Source organism: Chiloscyllium plagiosum, unplaced genomic scaffold, assembly GCF_037043375.1.
Source record: "Chiloscyllium plagiosum isolate Xiang-an unplaced genomic scaffold, Cpla_swu_hap1 HiC_scaffold_22, whole genome shotgun sequence".
Taxonomy (NCBI): Eukaryota; Metazoa; Chordata; class Chondrichthyes; order Orectolobiformes; family Hemiscylliidae; genus Chiloscyllium; species Chiloscyllium plagiosum.
Window position 1 is genome coordinate 63,795,153 of NW_028270160.1, and position 22,838 is coordinate 63,817,990.

General features: G+C 43.2%; 1 protein-coding gene across 1 annotated transcript in view; it reads right to left on the bottom strand.

Moving 5' to 3' along the window:
* Positions 1-22,838, bottom strand: part of LOC122561374 (broad substrate specificity ATP-binding cassette transporter ABCG2-like) — a 96,419-nt gene that overhangs the window by 42,920 nt on the left and 30,661 nt on the right. The window contains exons 4-5 of the mRNA XM_087999274.1: positions 18,326-18,483; positions 8,248-8,399 (exon numbers count right to left, since the gene is read on the bottom strand). Coding sequence (XP_087855400.1) covers positions 8,248-8,399; positions 18,326-18,483 — 310 coding nt within the window. The remainder of the gene's footprint in view (positions 1-8,247; positions 8,400-18,325; positions 18,484-22,838) is intronic.

A 22,838-nucleotide genomic window follows, 5' to 3' on the forward strand; every position in this document is an offset into this window, starting at 1 on the left:
ATTTGTCTTTCCAAAATGGACAACCTCACACTTGGCAGGGTTGAACTCCATCTGCCACTCCTCAGCCCAGCTCTGCACCATATCTGGCACCGTGGGCGGCACGGTGGCACAGTGGTTAGCACTGCTGCCTCACAGCGCCAGATACCCGGGTTCAATTCCCGCCTCACGCGACTGACTGTGTGGAGTTTGCACGTTCTCCCCGTGTCTGCGTGGGTTTCCTCCGGGTGCTCCGGTTTCCTCCCACAGTCCAGAGATGTGCAGGTGAATTGGCCATGCTAAATTGCCCGGAGTGTTAGGTAAGGGGTAAATGTAGGGATATGGGTGGGTTGCGCTTTGGCGGGTCGGTGTGGACTTGTTGGGCCGAAGGGCCTGTTTCCACACTGTAATGTAATGTAATGTAATCTAATCTAAGTCCCTTTGCAGCCGACAACAGCCCTCCTCATTATCCACAACTCCAACAATCTTCGTATCGTCTGCAAATTTACTGACCCACCCTTCGACTCCCTCATCCAAGTCATTAATAAAAATTACAAACAGCAGAGGACCCAGAACTGATCCCTGCGGAACTCCACTTGTAACTGGGCTCCAGGCTAAATATTTACCATCTACCACCACTCTCTGACTTCGACCGGTTAGCCAGTTTTCTATCCAATTGGCCAAATTTCCCTCTATCCCATGCCTCCTGACCTTCCGCATAAGCCTACCATGGGGAACCTTATCAAACTCCTTACTAAAATCCATGTATACTACATCTATTGCTCTACCCTCATTCACATGCTTAGTCACCTCCTCAAAGAATTCAATAAGACTTGTAAGGCAAGACCTACCCTTCACAAATTCGTGCTGGCTGTCCTAATCAAGCAGTGTCTTTCCAGATACTCATAAATCCTATCCCTCAGTACCCTTTCCATTACTTTGCCTACCACCGAAGTAACCCTGTAATTCCCAGGGTTATCCCTATTCCCTTTTTTGAACAGGGGCACAACATTCGCCACTCTCCAGTCCCCTGGTACCACCCCCGTTGACAGTGAAGACGAAAAGATCATTGCCAACGGTACTGCAATTTCCTCTGTTGCTTCCCACATAATCCTAGGATATATCCCGTCAGGCCTGGGGGACTTGTCTATCCTCAAGTTGTTCAAAATGTCCAACACATCTTCCTTCCTAACAAGTATTTCCTCTAGTTTACCAGTCCGATTCACACTCTCCTCTTCAACAATACGGTCCCTCTCGTTTGTAAATACTGAAGAAAAGTACTCATTCAAGACCTCTCCTATCTCTTCCGACTCAATACATAGTCTCCCACTACTGTCCTTGATCGGACCTACCCTCGTTCTCGTCATTCTCATGTTTCTCACATACGCATAAAAATGCCTTGGGGTTAACCTTGATCCTATCCGCCAAAGATTTTTCATGCCCTCTCTTAGCTCTCCTAAGGGATACAGATGCTTAGTAATTGACCAACAGGTTTAGACAGTACATTTGGATCGGCTCAGGCTTGGCGGGCCGAAGGGCCTGTTCCTGGGCTGTAAATTTTCTTTGTTCTTTGTTCTCACCACTCTGTGTAAAGAACCTACCTTTGACATCTCGCCTAAACTTTCCTCCAATTACCTTAAAATTACTCCCCATCATGATAACCATTTCCGCACTGGGAAAAAGTCTTTGGCCATCCACTTTATCTATGCCTCTCATCATCTTGTACACCTCTAAAGACACCACTCATCCTTCTTCACTCCAATGAAAAAAGCCCTAGCTCCCTAAACCTTTCTTCATATACATACCCTCCAGTCAAGGAAGCGTCCTGGTAAATCTCTGCTGCAACCTCTTCAAAGCTTCCACATCCTTCCTATAATGACGTGACCTAAACTGAACACAATCTTCCAAATGTAGTCCAACCAGGGCTCTACAGAGCTGTAGCATAACCTCTTGGCTCTTACACTCAATCCTCCTTGCTATTGAAAGCAAACACACTTTCTGCCTTCTTGACAACCCTATCAACTTGGGTGGAAACTTTGACGAATCTATGCACATGGAGCCCAAGATTCCTCTGTTCCTCCGCACTGCCAAGAATCCTGCCTTCAACCCTGTATTCTGCATTCAAATTCAACCTTCCAAAGTGAATCACTTCACACTTTTCCAGGTTGAATTCCATCTGCCAATTTTTCAACCCAGTTCTGCATCCTGTCAATGTCCAGTTGCAACCTACAACAGCCCTCCACACAATCCACAACTCCACCAACCTTAGTGTCATCAGCAAACTTACTAACCCACCCTTCCACTTGTTTGTCCAAGTCATTTATAAAAATCACAAAGAGCAGAGGTTCCAGAACCAATCCCTGCAAAAACACCACGGATCACCAAACTCCAGGCTGAATACCAACACATCTACCAACATTCTCCATCTTCTATGGGCCAGCCAATTCTGTATCCAGACAGCCAGATTACCCTGTATCCCAAGCCTCCTTATGTTCTGCATGAGCCTACCATGGGGAGCCTTATCAAAGACCTTGCTAAAATCAACGTACACCACATCCCCTGCTATACCTTCATCAATGTGTTTTGTCACCTCCTCAAAAAAGTTCAGTAAGGTATGTGAGGCACGATCTGTCACTCACAAATCCATGCGAACTATCTCTAATCAAACTGTGGCTTTTCAAGTAATCATAAATCCTGTCTCTCAGAATTCTCTCCAATACTTTACTCGTCGTAGATGTGCGATTAACTGGTCTGTAATTCCCAGGATTATCCCTATTCCCTTTCTTGAACAAGGAAATAACATTTGCTGTCCTCCAATAATTTGGCACTACTCCAGTGGACAGTGAGGATGCAAAGATCATCACCAAAGGCGCAGCAATCTCTTCCCTCACTTCCTATAGTAACGTCAGGTATATCCCGTCTGGCCCAGGGGATTTATCTATCCTCATGATTTTCAAAAGTTTGAGCATATCCTCCTTCTTAACATCAACCTGTTCGAGCACATCTGTCTGTTTCACGTTGTTCTTAGAAACGTCAAGGTGTCTCCCACTAGTGAATATTGACGTAAAGTACTCATTAAGAAAAAAACATATGTAAAGGATAGACAGGATAGATCGAGTGAATCCTTAGAAGAGTATAAAGGAAGTAGGAGTATACTTAAGAGGGAAATCAGGAGGGCAATAAGGGGACAAAAGATAGCTTTGGCAAATAGAATTAAGAAGAATCCAAAGGGATTTCACAAATACATTAAGGACAAAGGGTAACTAGGGAGAGAATAGAGGCCCTCAAAGATCAGCAAGGTGGCCTTTGTGTGGAGCCGCAGAAAATGGGGGAGATACTAAATGGGGGAGTATTTTGGATCAGTGTTTACTGTGGAAAAAAAATGGAAGATATAGACTGTAGGGAAATAGATAGTGATATCTTACAAAATGTCCAGATTACAGAGGAGGAAGTGCTGGATGTCTTGAAACGGGTAAAAGTGGATAAATCCCCAGGACCTGATCAGGTGTACCCGCGAGCTCTGTGGGAAGCTCGAGAAGTGATTGCTGGGCCTCTTGCTGAGATATTTGTATCATCGATAGTCACAAGTGAGGTGACAGAAAACTGGAGGTTGGCAAACATGGTGCCACTGTTTAAGAAGGGCGGTAAGGACAAACCAGGGAACCAGTGAGCCTGACGTCAGTGGTGGGCAAGTTGTTGGAGGGAATCCTGAGGGACAGGATGTACATGTATTTGGAAAGGCAAGGACTGATTAGGGATAGTCAACATGGTTTTGTGCGTGGGAAATCATATCTCACAAACTTGACTGAGTTTTTTGAAGAAGTAACAAAGATGATTGATGAGGGCAGAGCAGTAGATGTTATCTATATGGACTTTAGTAAGGCGTTCGACAAGGTACCCATGGGAGACTGATTAGCAAGATTAGATCTCATGGAATACAGGGAAAACTAGCCATTTGGATACAGAACTGGCTCAAAGGTAGAAGACAGAGGGTGGTGGTGGAGAGTTGTTTTTCAGACTGGAGGCCTGTGACCAGTGGAGTGCCACAAGGATCGGTGCTGGGTCCTCTACTTTTTGTCATTTATACAAATGATTGGGATGCGAGCATAAGAGGCAGTAAGTTTGCAGATGACACCAAAATTGGAGGTGTAGTGGACAGCGAAGAGGTTTAACTCAGATTACAACAGGATCTTGACCAGTTGGGCCAATGGGCTGAGAAGTGGCAGATGGAGTTTAATTCAGATAAATGCGAGGTGCTGCATTTTGGGAAAGCAAATCATAACAGGACTTGTACACTTAATGGTAAGGTCCTAGGGAGTGTTGCTGAACAAAGAGACCTTGGAGTGCAGGTTCATAGATCCTTGAAAGTGGAGTCGCAGGTAGATAGGATAGTGAAGAAGGTGTTTGGTATGCTTTCCTTTATTGGTCAGAGTATTGAGTACAGGAGCTGGGAAGTCATGTTGCGGCTGTACAGGACATTGGTTAGGCCACTGTTGAAATATTGCGTGCAATTCTGGTCTCCTTCCTATCGGAAAGAAGTGAAACTTGAAGGGGTTCAGAAAAGGTTTACAAGGATATTGCCATGGTTGGAGGATTTGAGCTATTGGGAGAGGCTGAACAGGCTGGGGGTGTTTTCTCTGGAGCGTCGGAGGCTGAGGGGTGACCTTATAGAGGTTTACAAAATTATGAGGGGCATGGTAAATAGGCAAAGTCTTTTCCCTGGGGTTGGGGAGTCCAGAACTAGGGGGCATAGATTTAGGGTGAGAGGGGAAAGACATAAAAGAGACCTACGGGGCAAGTTTTTCACACAGAGGGTGGTACGGGTATGGAATGAGCTGCCAGAGGAAGTGGTGGAGGCTGGTACAATTGCAACATTTAAGAGGCATTTGGATGGGTATATGAATCGGAAGGGTTTGGAGGGATATGGGCCATGTGCTGGCAAGTGGGACTAGATTGGGTTGGGATATCTGGTCGGCATGGACGGATTGGACCGAAGAGTCTGTTTCCATGCTATACATCTCTATGACTCTATGACCTCTCCTACCTCCTCCAACTCCAGACACAAGTTCTGTCCAATATGCCTGATCAACCCTATCCTCACTCTGGCCATCCTCATGTTCCTCATGTTAAATATAGAATGCCTTCAGGATTTCCTTAATCCTACCGGTTGAAGCATTCTCATGCCGCCTTCTAGCTCTCCTAAATGTATTCTACAGTTCCTTCCTGACAATCTTGTAATCCTCTAAGCCCTGTCTGATCTTTGCCTCCTCAACCTTAAATAAGCTTCCTTCTTCCTCTTGACGAGATGCTTCACATCCCCTGTTACCTACCATCCATTCCTTGCCTCAATGGGACAAACCTGTCCAGCACTATCAGCAACCGCTCCGCAAACAACCTAAATGCACAGTTCTGTCGTGCTTTTCTCTGAGAACATCTGTTCTCAATTTAGGTGCCCCAGTTCCTGCCTAATAGCATTATAATTACCTCTCCCCCAATTAAATACTTTCCCATACCATCTGCTCCTATCCCTCTCCATGACTATAATAAAAGGTCAGGGAGGTTTTATCACTATCACCAACATGCTCTCCCACCAAGAGATCTGACATCTGGCATGGTTCGTTGGCAAGCACCAAATCCAACAAGGCCTCCCCTCGAGTCGGCCTATCTATATACGGAGTCAGGAATCCTTCCTGGACACACCTGCTCCATTCAAACTATTTGAACTAAGGAGGTTCCAATCAATATTAGGAAAGTTAAGGTCACCCATAACAAAAACTCTGTTACTTCTGCAAGTTTCTAAAATCTGCTCCTCCATGTCTCTGTTGCTATTTGGGGGTCTGTAGAAAACTCCTAATAAAGTGACGGTTCCTTTCCTATTTCTTGATGGTGTGATCAATATTTAGCCCTGTGCCAATATTCACAGAGTCATAGAAGTCTACAGAACAGAAACAGGCCCTTCGACCCAACTTGCCCATGCTCCACAATTTTCACAATTAAACTAGTCACATTTGCCGTCGTTTGATCCATATCCTTCCATACCAACCCACCTATGTACTGGTCTAAATGTTTCTTAAATGAGAAATTGTATTCACTTCTCCTGCTACCTTTGGCTGCCGTTCTAGATACTCACCATCCACTGTAAAATGCCCTCAGAATCCTTTTGTATCTCTCCTATCTCATCTTAAACTGAGGCCCTGTGGTTTTAGACTGCTCTGCCTTGGGGAGAAGTTATTGGCTATCTCCTTTATTTATGCCTTCATGATTTTATCAACCTCTATAAGGTCACCTCTCAGTCTCCTATGCTCCGGGGAAAAAAAGTCCCAAACTATCCAAGCTCTCCTTAAAACTCAAACCTTCAAGTCCACATTTCATCCTTCTAAGTCTTTTCTGCATTTTTTCTCGTTTAATATCCTTTCCATAGTAGGGTGACCAGAACTGCATGCAGTACTACAAATATAGCCTCACCAAATAGAACCACATAAATTCAAAGTGGAACTTTACAGTAGTGCTTCACAGGAGGCAACATAACACTGATGACGTCACCTAGAAAGGGGATGAAATGTCTGCCAACAAATGTACGAGCTCAATAAATAGACAAACAACAAATCCAACCAGCTCTCTTCACAAAACTTTAAACTAGCATGGACCTTCCATCACAAGTAGACAAGGTCTAACTCCTATCACCAGTGTCATTAAGTGTCTCTTTATATCCTTTGACATACAATAACAAAAGTAGATCATATGGAATACAGGAAGAACTAGCCATACAGATACAAAATTGGCTTGAAGGTAGGAGACAGAGTGGGGTGGTGGAGGATTGTTTCTTGGACTGGAGGCCTCTGACCAGTGGTGTGCCGCATGAATCAGTGCTGGATCCACTGGTTTTTGTCATTTATATCAATGATTTGAATGTGAACATATGTGTGGTTAGTAAGCTTGAAGACGGAATTTGCCTGAGAGTAGAATAGGACCTTGATCACATGGGCCAATGGGGTGCGAAGTGGCAGATGGAGTTTAATCTAGATAAATAACAACATTTTGGTAGGGCAAATCAGAGGAGGACGTATACATTTTATGGTAGGGGCCTGGGAAATGTTGCTGAACAAACAAACCTTGGGGTGCAGGATTATTGTTCCTTGAAAATGGAGTCGCAAGGAGACAGGTTAGTGGATGTTTGGTATGCTTACTTTTATTGGTCAGTGAATTGAGCATCGCAATTGGGAGGTCATGTTGGAGCTGTACAGGAGATTTGTTAGGCCACCTTTGGAATACTGTCTTCAATTCTGGCCTCCCTGCTATAGGAAAGATGTTGTTAAACTTGAAAGGGTTCAGAAAAGGAAGTTGCCAGAGTTAGAGCTATAGGGAGAGGCTGAAAAGGCTGGGGCTGTTTTCCCTGGAGTGTTGGAGCTTGAGGGGTGACCTTGTAGAAGTTTATAAATTATGAGGGGCGTGGATAGGTGAATAGTCAAGGTCTTTTCCTCAGGGTAGGAGAGTCCAAAACTAGGGAGCATAGGTTTAAAGAGAGCGGGAAAAGATTTAAAAGGGACTAAGGGGCAATTTTTTCACATAGAGGTGGAAAGTATGAAATGAACTGCCAAAGTGGTGGAAGCTAGTATAATTATAACATTTAAAAGGCACATAAATGGGTAAGGGTTTAGAGGAAGTATTTAGAGGGATATGGGTAAAATGGGACTCTATTAATTTAGGATATCTGGTCAGCATGGATGAGTTGGACTGAAGGGTCTGTTTCCGTGCTGTACATCTCTATAATTCTACGTCTCTGTAAACATATTATCCAGTGATCAAACAATTAAGAATATAGGAAATAGAAGCAGGCCCAAGGGTGATGCTTGATAATTATTAATTTAATATGTAACACGAATGATTTGGTAGTGTTAAAGAAAACCCAGAGGTGTGTTATAGCATTTTTGTAACAGAAAAAACAGAAAAGAATACAAAAAAGAGACAGGAGCAGGAGGAGTCCATTCAGCTCCTCAAACATGTTGTGCTGTTCAATGAGATCATTTTTGATCTTCTATCTCAATACAATTATCCTGCACGTTCCCCATATCTGTTTGCAATTCCAATGAGAACAAATCTATCAATCTCAGTTTTGAACATTTCTAATGAATGAATGTTCACACTCCTCTGGACAGATAATCCAAAGCCTCAACATTCTCTGAGTGTATGTAATTACCAATGAGTGCCCCCAACCTTTGTATACTTAATCCTAACCTGTACAATTAACATCTGATAAAAAGTGTTTCTCACCAATAGATGAAAAGTACTGTAATGCTGTGCTGGCTGGACCATGATATACCATTCTTCCATTCAACAGCAGTGTCAGGCTATCAAATAGCTTAAATATGAAGTATTGAGGCTGGTGGATAGAGAATATAATAGTTCGACCATATCTCGATAGGCTAGAATGAAAAAAATAAAAAATCACAAAATGTATTGAAAATATGCTTCAAAACTTACAGGAAACTCCACAAGGTCTCTTGATTGATCATTACGATTTCAGCAGGACATCACAAAAACTTTCTTTTTCACATCTGGGCAGAGTCATTGCCAATTTTTAACAGAAGACAAAAATTCCTGGGAGTTAGCACAAAGCAAATTTCAAATAACGGATCCACTGCCAAATACAGTAAGGGCTTTCTAATACTTGGGGACAATGACAAGAAAGTTAATCCATTACCAGAATCTACCGAAAACATCACAGTCATTTGTACTATTTCTGGGAAAAGTGTGCAAAGAAATAATGTGGGCATTTGAATTGACATTTGAATAATCAGGAGAAGCAGTTTCCAGGGGTTTAAATGGAAATTCTGTTCTGCCTACTGTTTTTCAATTGGTAAGATATACTTGGAACTGTTTATGTGCTAATCTCTCCCACTGAAATGATTTGAACATGCTATTGGTTCAGATCATTAGGTCATCCATTTGAGGCTGGTGGATAGAGAATATAATAGTTCGACCATATCTCGATAGGCTAGAATGAAAAAAATGAAAAAATCACGAAGTATATTGAAAATATGCTTCAAATCTCACAAGAAACTCCACAAGGTCTCTTGAATGATCATTACGACTTCAGCAGGACATACCAAATAGCCTCACCAAATAGAACCACATAAATTCAAAGTGGAACTTTACAGTAGTGCTTCACAGGAGGCAACATAACACTGATGACGTCACCTAGAAAGGGGATGAAATGTCTGCCAACAAATGTACCAGCTCAATAAATAGACAAACAACAAATCCAACCAGCTCTCTTCACAAAACTTTAAACTAGCATGGACCTTCCATCACAAGTAGACAAGGTCTAACTCCTATCACCAGTGTCATTAAGTGTCTCTTTATATCCTTTGACATACAATAACAAAAGTAGATCACATGGAATACAGGAAGAACTAGCCATATGGATACAAAATTGGCTTGAAGGTAGGAGACAGAGTAGGGTGCTTGAAACGGAAAGGGGAATTGACTATGAGTCCTGTGCTAACTTCCAGCCATGGAGCTTTCTGGCTGCTATCCAAAACATCCCTAAAAGTCTTCCCATGATCATGGAAAAATGGTTGTGATTAACTGGCCTTTACACCTGCTACTTTCAGATTCTCCATTTTCAATGGCTGCTGTTCACCCAGCAGTGAGGCAGGAACTTAATTACATCTGCAATAGAACTTCTCATTATATTAAACAATTCCAAACACTCCCCAAAAAAGTACAATTAGGGTTAACAAAAAACCTTCAGCTGCTGCAACCCAAAACATCTAACAATTCAAAATGGCCATGATGTATGAAATTGTTATGCAAGCTTTTAGTCTTAAATTATTATTACATCTAAGTGCATGTAAGCTTGATCACGATTGTTTCAGAGAGCTGAATCTTGTGCATCCTTGGCTGAGTGTGAGTTGCATCAACTTTTTTGGAGGGATTCTCTCTGTGAGACCAACAGAATTTCTCAACATATCTTTTCAAGCATGCCTCATTAACTACCTAACCCACCCTTATGGTGTCCCTCATATCCGATTCGATTCCAATCTCACCACACATGTTCCCACTACTTATCAGACATCCACCAAAAGACTAGCATCATTGACACCCACGCCATCTTTAAAAGGATGCTATGCATATGGATCAGTGTTGGCAAAGCCAGTGTTGCCCCCTAACCGGCAGTGTAATGGCATAGCAGCCACACTGCCCATGGCACACTGCAGCATGGCTGGCACTCCCTTGTACATACAACCCCAGTCTCTCACCCCCATAACTGTTTAACCACGAGGTTACACACTTCACCTGTTCTTAGATACATTTTTATGTGAAGACCTTCTCGGACTCCCCTCTACTCTTCCTCCAATACCCACTGGAAACCCACATCTTGTCATTGCCCAGTAGGAGAACATCTTGTTAATTACTAGCAAGCTATTCAGGTAAGAACAAACATGAACTTTTATGACAGCCAACAAACAGGCTGCAGTTCATACTCACAATGCAAACCAGATGCTCGCATCTTGACCTTGACAGTCCGTGATGGTCTTCTCACCCATCTGGCATCTACTGGAACCAAGTGTTAATTAGGTCCTGTCTGCCTTGTGCTAATGCAGCCGAGTTCTATCAAGGAGAGTTTCCTCCAGCTCAATTACCTCATCATTCTTCTTGGACATCTGCTCCCGTTCTCCTAATTCCTCAGCATCTATCACATCGCCTCATCCTCAGCTCCAATTGTGCAGAGCACAGCACGCCAGGATGATGCGACACAATCTATCTGGACGACATTGAATGATACCCAGTTGGAACCCTACCTTGAGCTGCCCTCTCATCTATTGAATCATCAATTTGGTAAAGGTACTGCACCAGCTGAGTGACCAACACATTGCATCCAATGGGATGTGCAGGGAATGCCTGCTGTGGTCTGGCACCATTTCCATCCCAAATCCTCCTCAACCAATTCACTTTCTATTGCTTTCATTAGATTCCATATTTACATGACTTAGATGTTCCTCTTGACTTGCAGCATCCTTGGAACTTCCACAAATGATGGGTGCTTTTGTCCAGCAGTCACACCTTTTAAGTTATTTCCATTAATGTTTGCACCTCTGAGATGACAATTTTTATTTAGTTTGCTCTAATGACATATAACGTTTTTTACATGGACAAAATGAACTGGCAATTAGCTGTATCTTGTTAATTACAAGAGACCTTTCTAGTTGGACAAGGAAGTGGTTTTTCTCTACTGTGCTAGACAAAGCAGGCCCTGTAGTTCCCCTTAGTTAAATGATAATATTAATAATTTTAATTATGAGCAGCAACACAGTGGGCTGACATGCCCGCATAATACTTATCACAGATAAATTTTGATTCCTTTGTCAATATCCTTAGCTACCTCTGGACCCAAAATTATTCAAAATTATTGACTGCCTCCACTGCTCTGTGGGGAGAGGAGTACCAAAGACTCTCTGACAGACAAAAATTCAATTATCTCAGTGTTAAATGTTACTTTTATGCTGTGTTAAGTGTTACCTTTGTGCTGTGCCCCCAGTTCCATTCTCTCCCACAAGGTTTGATTAGATTCCCTACAGTGTAGAAATAGGCCCTTCGGCCCAACAAGTCCACACTGACATTCCGAAGAGCAACCCACCCAGACCCATTCCCCTACCTAAGGCACCTAACACTACGGGCAATTTAGCATGGCCAATTCACCTGACCTGCACATCTTTGGAATGTGGAAGAAACCGGAGCAGACCCACGCAGACATAGGAGAAGGTGCAAATTCTACACGGACAGTTGCCCGAGGTGGGAATTGAACCTGGGTCCCTGGCGCTGTGAGGCAGCAGTGCTAACCACTGAGCCACCATGCTGAAATATTCTTTCAGTGCTCACCCATCAAGGGCCTTGATCACTTCTCATTCTTTCAAAGTTCAGTGGAAATCGGTCCAGCTTATCTGGCCTTTCCTCATCAGATAATCCTATCTGGGTATCACTGCATATTCAACATGCCTGGAATACATCAAAGCATTCAAAAGGCAGGACTATTGAATCTTGTGAATTTTTAACAGACTATTCAGAGCAATGATGGAACAGTCAAAATAATTACATCTAGAGAAAGTATATTCCTGTCAGGGTGAAAGGAAAGGCTGGTAGGTATAGGAAATGCTGGATGACTAAAGAAATTGAGTTTGGTTAAGAAAAAGAAGGAAGCTTTTGTAAGGTATAGACAGGATAGATCAAATTAATCCTTAGAAGAGTATAAAGGAAGTAGGAGTATACTTAAGAGGGAAATCAGGAGGGCAAAAAAAGGACATGAGATAGCTTTCGCAAATAGAATTAAGGAAAATCCAAAAAGGTTTTACAAATACATTAAGGACAAAAGGGTAACTAGGGAGAGAATAGGGCCCCTCAAAGATCAGCAAGGCGGTCTTTGTGTGGAACCGCAGAAAGTGGGAGAGATACTAAATGAGTATTTTGCATCAGTATTTACTGTGGAAAAGGATATGGAGGATATAGACTGTAGGGAAATAGGTGGTGACATCTTGCAAAATGTCCAGATTACAGAAGTGGAAGTGCTGGAAGTCTTGAAACGCATAAAAATGGATAAATTCCCAGGACCTGATCAGGTGTACCCACAAACTCTGTGGGAAGCTAGAGAAGTGATTGCTGGGCCTTTTGCTGAGATATTTGTCTCATCGATAGTCACAAGTGAGGTGCCAGAAGACTGGAGGTTGGCAAATGTGGTGCTACTGTTTAAGAAGGGTGGTAAGGACAAGCAGGGAACTATAGACCAGTGAGTCTGACGTCGGTGGTGGGCAAGTTGTTGGAGGGAATCCTGAGGGACAGGACGTACATGTATTTGGAAAGGCAAGGACTGATTAGGGATAGTCAACATGGTTTTGTGCGTGGGAAATCATGTCTCACAAACTTGACTGAGTTTTTTGAGGAAGTGGGAGACTGATTAGCAAGGTTAGATCTCACAGAATACAGGGAGAACTAGCCATTTGGATACAGAACTGGCTTAGAGGCAGAAGACAGAGAGTGGTGGTAGAGGGTTATTTTTCAGACTGGAGGCCTGTGACCAGTGGAGTGCCACAAGGATCGGTGCTGGGTCCTCTACTTTTTGTCATTTACATAAATGATTTGGATGTAAGCATAAGAGGTATGGTTAGTAAGTTTGCAGATGACACCAAAATTGGAGGTCTAGTGGCAGCAAACAGGGTTACCTCAGATTACAACAGGATCTTGACCAGTTGGGCTAATGGGCTGAGAAGTGGCAGATGGAGTTTGATTCAGATAAATGCGAGGTGCTGCATTTTGGGAAAGCAAATCTTAACATTTTATATCTTTCCCCGGCACGGTGGCACAGTGGTTAGCACTGCTGCCTCACAGCGCCTGAGACCTGGGTTCAATTCCCACCTTAGGCGACTGACTGTGTGGAGTTTGCACATTCTCCCCGTGTCTGCGTGGGTTTCCTCCAGGTGCTCTGGTTTCCTCCCACAGTCCAAAAATGTGCAGGTTAGGTGAATTGGCCATGCTAAATTGCCCGTAGTGTTAGGTGTAGGGGAATGGGTCTGGGAGGGTTGCTCTTCGGAGGGTTGGTGTGGACTTGTTGGGCCGAAGGGCCTGTTTCCACACTGTACGTAGTCTAATCTAATCTAATCTAATTGCTTATACACTTAATGGTAAGGTCCTAGGGACTGTTGCTGAACAAAGAGACTTTGGAGTGCAGGTTCATAGCTCCTTGACAGTGGAGTCGCAGGTAGATAGGATAGTGAAGAAGGCATTTGGTATGCTTTCCTTTATTGGTCAGAGTATTGAGTACAGGAGTTGGGAGGTCATGTTGCAGCTGTACAGGGCATTGGTTAGGCCACTGTTGGAATATTGCGTGCAATTCTGGTCTCCTTCCTATCGGAAAGATGTTGTGAAACTTGAAAGGGTTCAGAAAAGATTTACAAGGATATTGCCAGGGTTGGAGGATTTGAGCTATTGGGAGAGGCTGAACAGGCTGGGGCTGTTTTCCCTGGAGCGTTGGAGGCTGAGAGATGACCTTATAGAGGTTTACAAAATTATGAGGGGCATGGTAAATAGGCAAAGTCTTTTCCCTGGGGTTGGGGAGTCCAGAACTAGAGGGCATAGATTTAGGGTGAGAGGGGAAAGACATAAAAGAGACCTACGGGGCAAGTTTTTCACACAGAGGGTAGTACGTGTATGGAATGAGCTGCCAGAGGAAGTGGTGGAGGCTGGTACAATTGCAACATTTAAGAGGCATTTGGATGGGTATATGAATTGGAAGGGTTTGGAGGGATATGGGCCATGTGCTGGCAGGTGGGACTAGATTGGGTTGGGATATCTGGTCAGCATGGACGGGTTGGACTGAAGGGTCTGTTTCCATGCTGTACATCTTTATGACTCTATGACTCTAATTCAATTATCACATCCAACATTATCATTTTGCAGTGCAGAGGCATTCTATTTCTCTAAACAGACACATCAACCTAGCAAAGGGGCAGCACAGTGGTTAGCACTGCTGCCTCACAGTGCCAAGTACCCGGTTCGATTCCAGCCTCTTGCGACTGTCAGTGTGGAATTTGTACATTTTCTGGGTTTCCTCCAGGTGCTCCGGTTTCCTCTCACAATCCAAAGAAATGCAGGTTAGGCGAATTGGCCCTACTAAAATGCCCATAGCATTCAAGGATGTAGAGGCTAGATGCATTAGTCAGGGATAAATATAGGATAATAGGGTAGGAGAATGGGTCTGGGTGGGTTTCCCTTTGGAGAGTGTGGGCCTTTTGAGCCAAAGGGGCTGTTTCCACGCTGTAGGGATTCTACTAACTCTAAGTGCACCTTGAAATGTAAAAGATATAAATGCAAGTTCTTTCTTGTTGAAATTTTTGCCAAGAAAATTCCAGTTGATGCCTTACCTGATATATTTGTATAAATGTTCACATGAGAAACAAAAGCTCTCAGCACCAGAGACAAAAGGTCAATTCACTTTGCTGTCAATTCTTTCCTGCCCTCTGCCACCAAAACTTTTACATTTGCCTTTGACTCTTAACTACTCAAATGTTTTCCATATGAGCCCCTTTCCTGCACCCTTCATAAACTTCTACTATGCAAACTTCTGCGGCATGGTGTAGGCCACTTTTAGAATACAGTGTATAATTCTGGTTGCCCTGCTACAAGAAGGATGTTAAACTAGAAAGGATGCAGAAAATATTTATAAGGATTTGGCCAGGACTGGAAGATTTGAATTGTAAGGAGAGGCTGGATAGGCTGGAGCCTTTTTCTTTGGAGTGTTGGAAACTGAGGGGTGACCTCATAGAGGTTCATAAAATGATCAGGGGCATAAGTAAGGTGAATAGCAAAAATCTTATTCTATTTAGTAGAGTCCTAAACTACATGGCACAAGTTTAAGATGAGAGGGGCAAGATTTAAAAGGGACCTGAAGATCAACCAGGATGGTAGCTAAATCAGAAAGGTTTAGAGGGATATGGGCAACATGCAGACAAGTAGGACTAGTTTAGTTTGGGAAACCTGGTCGGCAAGGATGAGTTGGGAAGAAAGGTCTGTTTCCATGCTGTATGACTCTATGACTCTATGTATCCTCTTCCACACTAAGTAGTTGATCTACTTCCACTTCTGGTTTCTCAACAATTTAAATTAAAATGTTATCTTCTATGATCTCACTCCACCCTATTTGGGTACTCTCTTCTAGCTCTATAACCCTCTTTCCCTCAGTCCAGTCTGCCTGACATTTGAGTATGACCCCATCTTCAAAGCCTGGCCTCAGTCTGAAACTTCATCCTTCCTCTCTATTTCCTTCTCTTCCTTTAACAATTGCTTCAAAGTCCATGTCTATACAAATCTTTGGCTACCTTTCCAAATGTCTCCCTTCTGACCTGTTGCTAGTATTCCTGATCCCTAATTACAGCATTGATTTATTAGAGACATTTTAAAAATATATAACTATTGTGGGATGATTTTCACATGGAGTTTGTTATGTTATGAAGATGTGGGTGCACTGTAGCTTTAAGACAGTTAAAAGCAACAGAACTACAAGACAGCCAAGCCACTACCAAGTGTTCTGAAAAAAAGATATAATGTAACCTTTTGTTCCAGCATTTAGTGTAGCTGGTTGTCTGGAGACAAATACATATTTGAATTAGGCCAATCAGTTTAAATTATACCCCCGAAAATCCAAATCCCAATCAAGTTTGAAGTTGACAATCTTAAAAGCCAATGACACAATCTGATGCTTTGGGGGTATAAGACCAGGGAAAATTGAACAGTTGGGAGGAGAACCGCCAAGCCAGCATGTAGAGACGACTCGAAAAATACCTCTTTTAAAGGTACCTTTATCGATCAGGGGCATGTGAGGCAGAATCTCCAAGAAGAAGAAAAGAAGACCGGAAAACAGAGAAGAACTGAAAGCTGGCTGGTTTTGAGATAAGAAGCTTTCTTTTGTAAATCTTCATCAGGTGTTTTATTGGACTAGTATTATAGAAGGGGAAGTAAAAGCTAGGTTAGAGGAAGGAGTTGTAAATAATTGTTAGTTAATTATCCTCTATTATACTTAAAGAAATAAAGTTTTTACTTTTACTTTAACAAGTTCTTGGCCTATCGAATTTTCACAGATTACCACATGGGATAAATCTTTTCTGCGTTGCTGGGTTAAATTAAACAGGGGGATTTACCCCGTGTCGTAGCAGTTAATATACATTTTTCACCATGATCATCGAATTTGTTGATGATCACTATAAGGTGATGTCAACTCAGCCATTTTTAGGTTCAAATGGTACCTGGCAACCAGCATGGTTTACAACTTAGAATCCCTACAGTGCGGAAACAGGCCCTTCGGCACAGCAAATCCACACCGACTCTCCGAAGAGTATCCCACCCAGATCCATTCCCATATTTCTCTACATTTCTCCTGACTAATGTACCTTACACTACGAGACATTTAGCATGGCCAATTCACCTGATCTGCACATCATTGGATTGTGGGAGGAAATTGGAGCACCCGGAGGAAACCCACGCAGACACTGGGAGAATGCGCAAACTTCACACAGACAGTTGCCTGAGGCAGGAATTGAATGCGAATCCCTGGCGCTTTGAGGTAAAAGTGCTAACCACTGAGCCACTGTGCCGCCCATGTGGTGAAATACCATATGGTAAAGATTAAAATTTCATCTCCAATAAACCCGGGGAAGTCTTTCAATTGATAGAAACACAGGTCAAATAACTGGCAAAATAACTTTATTTTAAATCTTCTTATGGGACCTGGGCTTGCTAGCTGGCCAACATTATTGCCTGTCCCTAGTTGCCTTTGAGAAGGTGAGAAGGTGGTGAGCTGCCTTCTTGAAGCGCTGCAGTCTATGTGCAATAGGTAGATCCAGAATGCTGTGAGGGAGGGAATGCCAGGATTTTGACCCAGCAATAGGCAATGAATGACAACATATTTTCAAGTTGGAATGATGAGTTGCTTGGAAGGGAGCTTGCAGATGATGGTATTCCCATGTATCATCTGCCCTTGGACATTTAGACTGAAAGTGCTGTGTAAAGATGTTCAGCAAATTTTTGCAGTGCACATTCTAGATAGTACACACTGCTGCTATGTATCTTCAGTGGTGTGAGAAGTAGATGTTTGTGGATGTGATGCCAATCAAATGGGTTGCTTCATCCTGGATGGTGTCAAGCTTCTTAAGTGTTGTTGGATTGCATCCATCACAGTCTTGACTTGTGCCTTGTAGATGGTGCACTGGATTTGGGAATCTGAAGATGAACTATTGCTGTTTCAGTTTCTGAGGAGTCAAGAATAGCACTGGATGTCTTGTAACCATTGACAAACATGCCCACTTCTGACCTTATATTGGGGGGGGGGGGGGAGGGACACAGTCATTGATGAAACATCTGAAGATGGTTGGACCTAGGACACTACCCTGAGGAACTTTGGAACAAAGTAACTGATCAACAAACACAACCATCTTCTTATTTGCCAAATATGACATCAACGAACAGAGATTTTTCCTTTGATTCCCATTTATTCCAGTTTTGCTCGGGCTCCTCAATGATGCACTCAGTTGAAAACAGCCTTGATGTCAAGGACTGTCACTCCTATGTCACCTCTGGATTTCAGCTCTTTGCCCACGTTTGAACCAAAGCTGTAATGAGGTAAACTTACAATTTCCTATCTAAATCAACATTTCCTCTGAAGCAGATATGTTATGACACACTCTAAAATAGGTAAGACTTGAACCTGGTCTTGTAATCTTAGGACAATGTTTTTGAGGTGGTTTAAATGTTTTTCATTCATTGTTAGAATTAAAGCATTGTAGTGTCATAATAAAACTCATACCTTTTCAATAGTGTCAACACAGATTTTGCAGTGTTGGAATCCAAACCTGTTGTGGGCTCATCCAGAAATAAAACAGGAGGATCAGTTATGAGTTCCATACCAATATGTGTTCTTTTTCTTTCCCCACCAGAGACACCTCGGATCAATTCTGTACCAACCTGGAAAAAAATAGGCTGTTTAAACATTGCCATTGTACAATCTTCTTAAATTCTTACAGATCGTTTTATTACTTTATTTAGAGCTGAAAATGTGTTGCTGGAAAAGCGCAGCAGGTCAGGCAGCATCCAAGGAGCAGGAGACTCGACGTTTCGGGCATGAGCCCTTCTTCAGGAATGAGGAAAGTGTGTCCAGCAGGCTAAGATAAAAGGTAGGGAGGAGGGATTTGGGGGAGGGGCGTTGGAAATGCGATAGGTGGAAGGAGGTCAAGGTGAGGGTGATAGGCCGGAGTGGGGGTGGGGGCGGGGAGGTCAGGAAGAAGATTGCAGGTTAGGAAGGCGGTGCTGAGTTCAAGGGTTTTGACTGAGACAAGGTGGGGGGAGGGGGAAATGAGGAAACTGGAGAAATCTGAGTTCATCCCTTGTGGTTGGAGGATTCCTAGGCGGAAGATGAGGCGCTCTTCCGCCAACCATTGTGTTGCTATGGTCTGGCGATGGAGGAGTCCAAGGACCTACATGTCCTTGATGGAGTGGGAGGGGGAGTTGAAGTGTTGAGCCACGGGGTGATTGGGTTGGTTGGTGCGGGTGTCCCAGAGGTGTTCTCTGAAACGTTCCACAAGTAGGCGGCCTGTCTCCCCAATATAGAGGAGGCAGTAAATGATGTGTGTGGAGGGGCAGGTGAATTTGTGGCGGACATGGAAGGATCCCTTGGGGCCTTGGAGGGAAGTAAGGGGGGAGGTGTGGGCGCAAGTTTTGCATTTCTTGCGGTTGCAGGGGAAGGTGCCAGGAGTGGAGGTTGGGTTGGTGGGGGGTCACGGAGGGAGTGGTCTTTTCGGAACGCTGATAGGGGAGGGGAGGGAAATATATCCCTGGTGGTGGGGTCCGTTTGGAGGTGGCGGAAATGACGACGGATGATACGATGTATATGGAGGTTGGTGGGGTGGTAGGTGAGGACCAGTGGTGTTCTGTCCTGGTGGCGATTGGAGGGGCGGAGCTCAAGGGCGGAGGAGCAGGAAGTGGAGGAGATGCGGTGGAGGGCATCGTCGATCATGTCTGGGGGAAATTGCGGTCTTTGAAGAAGGAGGCCATCTGGGTTGTACGGTATGTAACTGGTCCTCCTGGGAGCAGATGCGGTGGAGACGAAGGAATTGGGAATGTGGGATGGCGTTTTTACAGGGGGCAGGGTGGGAGGAGGTGTAGTCTAGGTAGCTGTGGGAGTTGGTCGGTTTATAGTAAATGTCCGTGTTATAGTAAATCACACTTTCCTCATTCCTGAAGAAGGGCTCATGCCCGAAACGTCGATTCTCCTGCTCCTTGGATGCTGCCTGACCTGCTGCGCTTTTCCAGCAACACATTTTCAGCTCTGATCTCCAGCATCTGCAGTCCTCACTTTCTCCTCCTATTAATTTATTTACCCCAGTATGTAGTTTTACAAGGAATTACAATTTTTAAGTTTTGGATTCAGTAACAAACACGTGTTTCAATCGTGAAATTCTGCTCTGAAATGTTAATTGTAACACAGATGTCAACAGTATTAGGAATTTATTAGATTAGTGGGATTGACTTGTTCATTGAATTTAAATGTTTTAACAATGATATTGTGTCAAAGAATACTGCAGTTGGTTTCTTTTTTCCCTGCAGTAATGGCCAGCATAAGAACAGAAGCGATAAACAAATTTCTCTTAGCATTGCCATTTAGTGAAGATGTGCATGTGTATTTGAATTTCTTCAGTTTTTAAATGCAAAGTCAACGAATTCATGGTGAGGATCAATTAATTACCTTGTGGAAATAAAAAGTCAACATGAAAAGAAATCCATCTGTGGCTAAGTTGAAAGGTTACCACAAGAACTAGGAGCAGGAGTAGGCCATTCAGCCCCTCAAACATGCTCCATCATTTGATAAAATTATGACTGATCTAACATGATCTCAGATCCACTGACCTGTTTGCTCCTCATAACTCTTCACCTTCCTAACCAAAAACCTATCTAACTCAAGCTTGAACATATTCAATTGCTCAGATGAAATAACTCCACAGAAACCAATATTGTGTCACCAAGTTATTTACAAGTGACATTCCTTGACACTGATCCAGCTCCCTCAGAGTCATCTCTCAGAGTGAACAGGATGTCTGAAACTCCTGTTCTTATCTGTCAACTGGGGCTCCCTAAGTGAACCAGATTAACAGCCCCAATCAAGAACTCATATTTTATGAGTTCCGCCTGGCTGATCTTGTTACAATCACTAGAACAGGCTCCACTGTTCTCTGGAGAGTCAAAATTTATCCTCATCTCTACCTTAAATGGGAGATCAACATTCTCAAACTGCATACCCCAATTCTATTCCCCAAGTGAAAATATACTCTCTGGAGGCACCTTGTGAAATTCCTCCAGGATTTTACATGTTTCAGTAAGGCCATGTTTCATGTTTCGTGTTTCGGTCTGCTGTCTGTGTGGAGTTTGCACATTCTCCCTGTGTCTGTGCTCTAGTTTCCTCCCACAATTCAAAGATGTGCAGGTCAGGTGGATTGGTCAAGCTAAATTGCCTATCGTGTTCAGGGTAAATGTAGGGGAATGGTTCTGGGTGGGTTACTCTTCAGAGGATTGGTGTGGATGTTTCCTGTAGGGAATCTAATCTACTAGAAAAAAACCTGAACTGGGAGAACTGACCTTTCTCCTGCTATTGTTAAACTTGGCTCTTGCCCAGACATTTTGCCACTTCTGCCTTTACCACCTCTCTTGAGAAGAACCAAGAGCAAAATAACCTTGTTAAAGTGACAGTATTATCACAAAGACGGTAAAAAAGGCCTATGGCATGCTTGCCTTCATCAGTTGAGGGGTTGAGTATAAAAGCTGGCAAGTCATCCTGTAACTGTACAAGACTATGGTCAGATCACATTTGGAGTATAATGTGCATTTCTGGTTGCCACACAATAGGAAGGATGAGGATGCATTAAAGAGGGTGTAGAAGAGGTTTATCAGGCTGTTGCCTGGATTGGAGTGTATTAGCTATAAGGAGAGGTTGGACAAACTTGGAATGTTTCACTGCAAGGTCACAGACCGAGAGGCAACCTAATAGAGGTATATAAAATTATGAGAAGCGTGCATAGGCAGAGTCTTTTTCCCAGGTAGAAATGTCAAACACTAGATCAATAGGTTTAAGGTGAGAAGGGGAAATTTTAAAAGAAATGTGCAAAGAAAGATTTTTACACTGCGGTAGCAGGTGACTGGAACACACTGCCAGGGAGGTAACAGATATAGATATGTCAACAAAGTTTAATAGGCATTTTGAAAGACACATGAACAAGCAGAAAATCAAGTTAAAAATCACACGACACCAGGTTCCCCAGTCCATCAACAGCTCCTCCAAAAGCAGAGAATAGAGGGATATGGACCAAGTGCAGGCAAATTAGATTAATTTAGAATATCATCACGGTCGGCACAGATATCATGGACTGGAGGACCTCTTCCTGTGCTGCACTGTTCTATGTTCTATGCTGAGGACAGAAGTAACATCCCAGAATTATCTGCAAATTATGAAATTAGAAGAAGGGAAAACATGAGAAAATTACAAGTGTTACTGGGCAACTTGTTGGAATTGCAGGCTGACAAATCCCAACGTGTTGATGGACTTAATCCAATCACATTGAAAGAAGTGGCTAGTCATACCATTGTTATGCACTGGTGACAATTCCCAATATTCTGGAAAGGTTCCATTAGATTGTAAAATAATGAATATAACTGGTAATAACAATATAAATGAATGATTCGGAGATGCCGGTGTTGGACTGGGGTGTACAAAGTTAAAAATCACACAACACCAGGTTATAGTCCAACAGGTTTAATTGGAAGCACACTAGCTTTCGGAGCGACAAAGATGTGATTTTTAACAATATAAATGAATATAGTGATGGAAAGGGATAGGTATATATCGCAGGGCAAGAATTATAGCTGGGGGAAAGGCAACTATGATGTGATTAGGCAAGATTTAGGATGCGTAGGATGGGGAAGAAAACTGCAGGCGATGGGCACAACTGAAATGTGGAGCTCGTTCTAGGAACAGCTACTGCGGGTCCTTGATAAGTATGTACCTGTCAGGCAGGGAGCAAGTGGTCGAGTAAGGAGCCATGGTTTACTAAAGACGTTGAAGGTCTTGTCAAGAGGAAGAAGACGGCTTATGTTAGGATGAGACATGAAGGCTCAGTTAGGGTGCTTCAGAGTTACAAGTTAGCCAGGAAAGACCTAAAGAGAGAGCTAAGGAGAGCCAGGAGTGGATATGAGAAGTCGTTGGCAGATAGGATCACGGAAAACCCTAAGGCTTTCTATAGATATATCAGGAATAAAAGAATGACTAGAGTAAG